The 8,693-nt window shown below is 58.8% G+C and overlaps 1 protein-coding gene across 1 annotated transcript; it reads left to right on the top strand.

Annotated features, from left to right (window-relative positions):
- Window positions 1-523: 523 nt before the first annotated feature.
- Window positions 524-8,383, top strand: TAGLN2 (transgelin 2). The gene is made up of 5 exons (XM_068541088.1): window positions 524-630; window positions 5,839-6,046; window positions 6,525-6,699; window positions 7,154-7,256; window positions 7,559-8,383. Exons 2-5 carry the CDS (start codon window positions 5,867-5,869, stop codon window positions 7,698-7,700), a joined length of 600 nt encoding a protein of 199 aa, XP_068397189.1. The 5' UTR covers window positions 524-630; window positions 5,839-5,866; the 3' UTR covers window positions 7,701-8,383.
- Window positions 8,384-8,693: the final 310 nt, after the last annotated feature.

The raw sequence follows: 8,693 nt of genomic DNA, 5'->3' as shown, positions 1-8,693 counted from the left end.
GAAGTCAAGTCTGAACCCTGGGCCCCAACGCTGATCATGCCTCTTGGGCCCTGGGCACGGAATGACCTCACTGCTAGTCTGGGGCTTGAAGAAGGTGGGGAGCAAGACCACCAAGACCAGGAGCTGTCCTGGCCCGCTAGCCCCAGTCCTGCCACACCCTAGACAGCTGTGTGTGTGTGTGTGTGTGTGGAGGCGGGGGGGGGGGGGGGGGGGGGGGGGGGGAATGCGGTGAACGTCTTCCTGTGCCAACATTTACCTAACCACCCTTTTTAAACCAAGAGGTTTCTTCCCGCATAAAAACGCCCACAGTCTTGAGCTAACCTAGGCAGAAAGTTTCCCACTGGGGCACAAGTTTAAGGGCTCTGGGGTAGGGGTAGAGGTTCTCAAGAGTGTAGGCTACTGCCTCCAGATCCTTTAACTCAGGTTCTTGTCCACCGCCCCTCTCTTTTAAGCACTGCCCTCAGCTTCTGGACTGCGGCGCCTTTAAACCCTCTCGGCCCTTGCCCCGCCCCTGGTCCGCCCCGTCCGAGGCGGGAGCAGGCTGAAAACCTCTGGCCGGGCCCGGCCCGTGCGCCTCACTCGCGCTGCAGATCCCGCCTTGAGTGCGCAACTTTCCGGCCCGCGTGAAAGGTGAGCTGGAGGGAGGGGTCTCTAGAAAGCTAGAAGCCAGAGCTTGCGACTTGCTCCAGTGAGCTTGGTGATCAAGGGCTGGCAGGCAAGGGTCCGTTGACTGCTCTGCCCCTCCCCGGGCTGTCAGGTCTGTCCCCAGGCTCTGACCCCGCATTGTTGAGCAATGAGGTCAGCCGCTGTTGCGAGTGCATAGACGGGGCCGTCCGTCCGGATCAGGGACTCGGGGACTGCGTCCCGCCCGCCGGCTCCAGCCCCGGGTCTTCGCTGGGGTGGGGAAAGGGGGTCGTCAGGGATTAGCTGGCTGGCCCCGAGTGATGGAGCGTACAGGGTCCCGGCGCCCACCCTGGCCAGCTTGGCGCCGCCGGTGTTTCCGAAGCGACACTTCACTTCCTAGTTCCAGGAGCACGTGTGGGTGCTGCCTGCCCTCTGCGTCCCCGAAGCCGACCTTTCTGTTCATTCTCCTGCAGCTCGTTTTTCTGGGGATTCGGAGTCGCGGGTTGAGGCGAGGGGGCTCCGTGCGCGGGTCCCGCAGTGGCCTCGCCTTCCCGGGTTCGGGCGGGGAGTTGAAGCTCCAGTCGCCTCCAGGAGGGTCCCCCCCGACCTGAAACATCTGGGAGGCTGCAGCCCTGACTGCGCCCCAGCGTGCCCTGCCTGTTGGAGGTGGTTGAGGGAGGATGGATGCTTTCCAGGCCTCCAGCCCCTACGGGAGCCGATGCCCCCACCCCTTGCCCCCTGCTGCTGGGAAAGTCGGTGGTGGCCGCGGGCGGGCGGGCGGGCGGGCTGCCCAGACCACTGCGTCACCCCAGCGGCGGGCGGTGGGTGATTCATCCCAGTAACGGCCCAGGGTGTGGCGAAGGGGGGCGGCTGTGGAGGTCGGACCAGCAGGACCGGAAATGGACTGCCACCTCCCCCCCCCCCCGACCCCCGCTCCCTCTGCAGGCCTCCTGGAGTCTCCTGGAGCCGGTATCTGTGAAGTTCTGGGGCACCTTGGTATCTGTGAGCAGAAAGAAGCGGGGTAGAAGTGAGGATGGACTAGTGTGGGGATCCGGTGTAGGAGGAGACCTGTGGCTCTCCTAGTTTTCTGACTCCAGAGCACCAGACAGAGGGACAGCTCCCCGTCTTTAACCCCACTCCCAGTTTCTCCTTCCTAGTCCACAGGGAAGACTGCCGAGGAGGCCAAGGTAGGGTGGGGCCAGAAGGGCCCTACCCTTCCAGAATCAACAAATAAGTCTTTGTCCAAGTGCAGTTCTCCCCCCACCCCCCCACTCCACAGCCTGGGTCCCTCTTTTGCTCTCTGGGGATTGGCCTCTAATCCCTTCTCCCCACCCCCATCCCTTCTCCCCCACCCCCATCCCTTCTCCCCCACCCCCCATCCCTTCTCCCCCACCCCACCCCATCCCTTCTCCCCCACCCCACCCCATCCCTTCTCCCCCACCCCACCCCCCATCCCTTCTCCCCCACCCCCATCCCCATCCCTTCTCCCGCCCAGGATTTTCAGTTATGGGGCTCTCTAGCTCAGAATGTACCTTCTGTTCCCAGGACATTTCTTCTACTCCTGAACTATTTCCTTAAATCTACTTCTCTACCCCAAAACTTGTAATTTCCCTTCTCCGCCCTCCGAACCCTCCACAGCTGCTTCCTTGAGGAATCCCTTGCACCTGTCTGTACCTGTGAAGCGGCCCCTTTCCCAAGGATCCCACTTCTGCTCCCGCCCCCGCCCCGCCCCCACTCGGAGCCTCCCCGCCACTCCTGCGCCGAGTGGATGTTTCTGCCTGGTGCCCCCACCCTGCCCCATTCCTGTGTTTGGTACACAGAAGCCATGGCAACGGCCCCCACCATACCCCTCCTCCTGCGCAAGCCTTGTGGCTTCCTGTTTGTATAGCTTCAGCTTTCTCTTCTGCCCGCTGACTCTTGATACCAAGGGGGCTGCCCCAAGGTGGCCCCTCAGTCATAGGTCTCCCATCACCCGCGCTCCCTGGGGCACTTCACTTTGGGGGCAAGTATCCCTGTTTCGCCTTTTCACAATAGTCTTAATGCCAATTCTGGATTGGGAAGTTCCCCTGTGTCCTCTCTGTACAATGAATGGAGAGTCCCTTTGTCTTTCCAGTTCAGCACCCCAGCCAGGAGCCCTGGAATCCTACTCCCACCCCATGTCCGCTTTTTCTTTGGCGTCGGCGGTGGGGTGAGGTAAGCTTCCAGCCCAGGGTCTGGGTGGGGCTGAGGGCTGGAGTGCCTTTTGTGGCCCCTCCCCCTTTCCCAACTGTTGTAACCTTGTGGGTGGGAGTGAGGGCTGTTCCCACCGCTGTAGGCAGCTCTGGAGTTTAGGTTACTCACTGCCAATCCACCCCCCAAGCTGTGCAGCTGTTGTTTTGCCTTTGGACCCCCAGCTCTGGGCGTCTCCCACACAGCCTTTCCCCACCCCAGTAGGCAGCTGGCTACCTTCCCTCCTTTAAGGGAGAGCCAGGGTAGGTTCCCCGAGTGTCACTAGCGCGGGCCACTCCAGCTCCAGCGGCCGCAGCCCCTCAGCGTGTGCCTGCTCGCGGGGGTGGGGAGAGCAGCCGTGGGCAGGCTGGGCCCGTCTGGCCTGCCTCCTCCCAGAGCTCTGCTTTATGGCTCTGGCACCTCGGGATCTAGGGCAATGGCCCCAGAGTGGAGCCGAGACACTGCAGCTGGAGTCTGTGACCTTGCCAGATGTGCCCAGGCGCCAGAGTTTAGGAGGGCCCCCAACACCCACCCAGAGGTGGGTCTGGGAGGCCGAGTCTGTCCTGCCCGTCCATACCATAGGTGACACTGGAGGGGTCACTCTTCGGTCCTGCGCTCCCCTCCTAACCCTGGTGTCTGGGTTAATCATTCTCCTGTCCTTTCTTTCCCTGGGCCATAGTGATCCCTGGGCCTCAGGCCACTTGGATCCACGGAGACACAGCCCTGAGGCCCGGGTGACCACAGTAAAGCTGCTCCCACAAGTGAGGTCTGAACATTGGGCTGGGAAAAGGGCGCTTACTGGTGGCAGCAGCCTCTGGCCCCCCTCTCCTTCCTTCTGAGCCTCCCAGCCGTGGCCCTGTGCGTCAGGGGTCACAGGCTTAGGGAGACCGAGTGGCTCTCGGCCGGGCAGCTGGGGCTGGGCTGAGGGGAGGGAATCTTGTCTCCCTCTCTCCACTCGGCCCGGCCTGCCCTCCCCATGCTGAGTGCGTGTATGACTGGTGGTGTGGGTCGAGGCCCAGACTGACATTTATCTGCCCGGGCTTCCGGGCTGGGTGAAGCGGGGCTGGGTTGTCTTAATGAGGTTTAACATTATGGGGAGGATCGCTGCCGGAAATGTGCAGCCCAATAGGCTGCAGTCGGAAGGAGCAGCCATGTTGGAGTGGGGGGGAGGGGACTGGCTCGAGCCGCACCTCTGCCGGGGCTGAGAGGTGGGAGGGCTTTTGAGGCAGCTGCTGTCCCTGTGGCCTGCCCCGAGGCCCAGGGAGGGGGTGCTGGGATGGCTCAACCTGCTGTGCAGGGGACCCAGGGAGCCAGAGTGACTCCTCTGGCCTGGGGCCTGAGGTGGGGAGAGGGAGTGTTTCCCTTCCCTCTCCTTGAACAGAGGTGCCTGGCCTGGGGCATCCCCTTTTATGTACAGTCAGCCAGCTCTATCTCAGAGCAGAAAGAAGAGCCCATGGGGAGGGGATGGGGCCAGGAAATGGGGTCCTGGCTCCCCCTTGGCATGGGTAGCATTCCTAGGACAGGGCTCTGGGTATGGGACCTAGGCAGGGAGGTGGCAGGTGGGGACAGACTGCCCACTGCGAGGTGCTGTCAACCCAGGCCCGTGGTCAGGAAACCACCCAGTTCTTCCTAACTGAGGTCCTCAAACTAAGTTAAAGAAACCCTGCTGTGTATTTCCCCATCCCTCCCTCTCTTCCCGGGTTTCCCTAAAAATGCCACCCAAGGCTCCTGGATTAGTGCCCTATTCCTGCTGTAACAAATTATCACAAACTGAGTGACTTAAAGCAACACACATGTAATATCTTGTAGAGCTAGGTTTCACTGGCTAAAGTCAAGGTGTTGGCAGGGCTTGCATTCCTTCCGGGGGACTTAGGGGAGATTCCATTCCTTGCCTTTCCCAGCTTCTGGAGGCCATCTGCATTGCTTGGTTCATGACCCTGCGTCACTCCAACCTTGGCTTCCTTCTCACTTCTCCCACTCTGACTCATCTGCCTTCCTCTTTCACTCATAAGGACCCTTGTCGTGAGTACATTGGGCCCCCCTGGAGACCCAGAGTACTCTCCCTATCTCAAGAGCCGTAATTCAATCACATCTGCAAAATTCCTTTTGCCATATCAGGTAACATTCCCAGGTTCTGGGAATTAGGACATAGACACCTTTGGGGGGCCATTATTCTGCCTACCACTGCTTCTAGAAAGGAAAGTAGAATTAGGTATTACCTGGTTTCTCATGGGAAGCCCCTTTGCCTGGTGAAATCTGTTAAGGACCTACTCAGACCTACCTCTTCCAGGAAGCCCTCCAGGCTGCTTCTGCCAATACTCCTCTCTCAATTCCTACAACATATGGTCTGACTGTGTAGTTTAATATTCATCATGTACAACTCTTGCCCTTTCATATGTGCTCACTTTGTCTCTCTGATGGCACTGTGGGCAACTTTAGGACCAAGGACTTCTGTGTCTTCCACAATCCCCAGCACAAATGGTGTTCAATTAAAATCCAGTGGCTAATTAAGGGTAGATCTGTCCAGTCCCCTAGCTCCTGACATAGGTTTCTCCAGCCACTCCATATTCTTTCCAAATCATTCTCTTGCCCAGAACTGGAAAAGGCAGGGTTGGGGTTAGAATGACCAGTTTGCCTTTGCTAAAGCTGACCACCCCAAATGAGGGGCTGAACCCCCAATCCTGGCCTCATTTACCCTATTTTCTATTCCAGTGGGTTTTATACTTCATTGTAGCAGTGGAACCATTCAAATGAAATCTAATGGGAAACCTCAGCAGAGTAGACAGGCTACCTGTCACAGGGGTGGAAGAACCCGGAGGTGCCTTAACACCTCCTAGAGTTCTGAGCACTGAGACTCTAGCCCACATCCAGGGGTTAAGGTGAGACTGCCCTCATTTGGTGGCTGTTCTCACCACCAGGGCCCACCCTGGGGATATGTGTGTCAGAATCCCCCACCCCACAGGCTGCAGAGCGCTGACCACAGGCCTGGATGTGTCCTCTCCCCAGCTTTCCCCAGACACCACCACCCTTTGGAATGGCCAACAGGGGACCTTCCTACGGCCTGAGCCGGGAGGTGCAGCAGAAGATTGAGAAACAATATGATACGGACCTGGAGCAGATCCTGATCCAATGGATCACCACCCAGTGCCGCAAGGATGTGGGCCGGCCCCAGCCTGGGCGCGAGAACTTCCAGAACTGGCTCAAGGATGGCACGGTGAGAGCTGGGCGCCTCTGACCAGAAGTGCCAGGAGAGCAGGGCTGGGTCTGAGGGACCGGGGATTGTCTCAGCTGAAGAACAGAGGGCAGCCCCCTCCCAGCTTTTCTTGAGCCGGGATATCTTCATCGTGCAGAGGCCCCCTGCTTTCCTCCCTCCCGCCGAGGGAAGTGGGAGGGTGAACGTGCCTCCCTGCTGTGGAAGCCGTGTGTTGTGTGACGGAAGGAAGAGGAGCTCTAAGGGAAGAGCTGGGGGAGGTGTGCTCTAGTTGGTAATCCTGGAATAGCGCGGTTTACACTCTGGGCTCAGAGGCAGGCGGCTGGGCAGGAAGGGCCTGATGCTCACTCCAGGTAGAGTCAGAGCTGTCTTCAGGTAGGAGAGGCACCTCTGCGGTTCACTGTCTCTAGCGCCGAGGGTGGTACATTCTGATCTGTGGTAGGCAGGGCCTCACTTCTGCACACCTACTGTCCTCACCCAGGTGCTGTGTGAGCTCATTAATGGGCTGTACCCCGAGGGGCAGGCCCCAGTGAGGAAGATCCAGGCCTCCACCATGGCCTTCAAGCAGATGGAGCAGATCTCCCAGTTCCTGCAAGCAGCCGAGCGCTACGGCATCAACACCACTGACATCTTCCAGACTGTGGACCTCTGGGAAGGTGGGTCAGGGCCAGGGCACTGTCATCCAGAAGACCAGAGGCTGGGCTGGGCCATGTCCACCAGGGAGAAGGGGCAGGTTTCTGACACCTGAGGACAAAGAGTGGGGGTGTGTGTGTGTGTGTGTGTGTGTGTGTGTGTGTGGAGGAGTTAGCCGTATTGGGGGTTGGGTTGGAGAAGGGTAGGGAGACCAAGAGTAAAAGAATTAGGGCAGGTTTCTGACACCTGAGGACAAAGAGAGAGAGAGAGAGAGTGTGTGTGTGTGTGTGTGTGTGTGTGTGTGTGTGTGTGTGTGTGGAGGAGTTAGCCGTATTGGGGGTTGGGTTGGAGAAGGGTAGGGAGACCAAGAGTAAAAGAATTAGGAAGCTGGGCCTGCTGACTTAGTGATAGAGGTGGAAGCCTGCCATGCAGGACCCCAGACCCACTGAGGCCAACACACCCCCTCCACCTTCCCAGGAAAGAACATGGCCTGTGTGCAGCGGACACTGATGAACCTGGGTGGACTGGCGGTAGCCCAGAACAATGGGCTCTTCTGTGGAGATCCCAACTGGTTTCCCAAGTGAGTACTGCTGGGACAGCCCAGGCCCCGGGCCGGCGCTGTGATCTGCCCACTCCTGTCCCTAGGAAATGCCCTTTACAAAGCACTTTCCCATTCCTCGTCTCACTTAATCCTCACGCGTCTCCCGGGATGGCAAGGGACAGTCCCTTTTGAGAGATGAGGGGGTGGCTTCAGAGAGCTCAAGGCTCTCCAGGGCAGAGCTGGCACCAGCACTTAAGCCAAAGAAAGCCTGTGCTCTGTCCATGGAGGACATTTACTGGGGCAGCCTCCACCCTCCTAACCAGTGCTCCCTTTCCACCTAGGAAATCCAAGGAGAACCCTCGGAACTTCTCAGACAACCAGCTGCAGGAGGGCAAGAATGTGATTGGGTTACAGATGGGGACCAACCGCGGGGCATCTCAGGCAGGCATGACCGGCTACGGGATGCCACGCCAGATCCTCTGATCCCACCCACAGCCCTGCCCCTGCCTGCCGTGAATGGTTAATATATATATATATGTGAATATATATATATATATATATATGTATATATATATATTTTAGCAGTGACATTCCCTGAGAGCCCCTGGAGCTCTCACGCTCCCCTCTGCCACGGTGGGGGCCTGGCCTGTCTCCTCTGGGGGTGCCTGACGGTGGCCTCCCCACTGTGCTTACTAATACATTCCCTTCTCCAAATCCACCAAAACTGGACCAACTGGCCTCTTTTCCCCGGGACCAAAATTAGGTGGGCATCACCCCCTCTCCCCACCAAACCTCTTCTCTTTCTCTCTGGCCTCTCTTCCCCTGAGCCCTGTGCCCTAATCCATTCCTCGGCTGGGAGTCAGGGATGCTGCCTAATGGCCTTCTCCCCACAAGTACGCCTCGCCCACAGCTGTGGCTGCAGGGACTTAATTTATAGGGAGGGGCCTGTGGCGGCTGCCCCCCCAGCCCCAGCTGGGCTGCGCTCACCACACTTCTGAGGCAGCCTGCCCTGGCAGAGGCCTTCAGGCTTCTCATTTTCCGTTCCCCTCTTTGTGGCTAAGGGGTGGGGGTGAGGGGACCGGGGAGGGAAGGCTGCCCACCATGGGCTGGGGCTTGAAGAATCTGAGTTTGCTGATTTAAATAAAGAATCTCTGTCTTTTTTTGGATGGACTCTGGCTGTGTCTGGGGCCACTGAGTCCGCTGTTGGGAAGGGAGGAATGTGGGGGAAGGGCGGTGACTGGCTCCAGGGAAGAGGGCTTTGAAATGAAAGGTTACACACATCTCCCCATCATCGATTTCCTTCCCATTCTTTTTCTCACTTGGTTTAGGGGTGGGGTTGAGAAGGGACAGGCCCTCCCAGCTGCCCTCGGGCTAGAAGCCATGATGGCAGCATACGTGGGCAGGGTCCACAGGGAGGGGGGCCGGCACCTACCCAGGTGCTCCTGGCTGGGCCCCTCCCACAGCCAGAACAGTTCT

Source organism: Eschrichtius robustus, chromosome 3 (genome assembly GCF_028021215.1).
Source record: "Eschrichtius robustus isolate mEscRob2 chromosome 3, mEscRob2.pri, whole genome shotgun sequence".
Lineage (NCBI taxonomy): Eukaryota > Metazoa > Chordata > Mammalia > Artiodactyla > Eschrichtiidae > Eschrichtius > Eschrichtius robustus.
This window is presented reverse-complemented; position numbering and strand designations above follow the sequence as displayed.

Bases quoted from the DNA above. Each gene is read 5' to 3' on its own strand.
- TAGLN2 (XM_068541088.1), top strand. From the start codon at position 5,867: ATGGCCAACAGGGGACCTTCCTACGGCCTGAGCCGGGAGGTGCAGCAG. The intron at 6,047-6,524 runs GTGAGAGCTGGG...GTCCTCACCCAG, and splicing joins ACTGGCTCAAGGATGGCACG to GTGCTGTGTGAGCTCATTAA. The intron at 6,700-7,153 runs GTGGGTCAGGGC...CCACCTTCCCAG, and splicing joins GACTGTGGACCTCTGGGAAG to GAAAGAACATGGCCTGTGTG.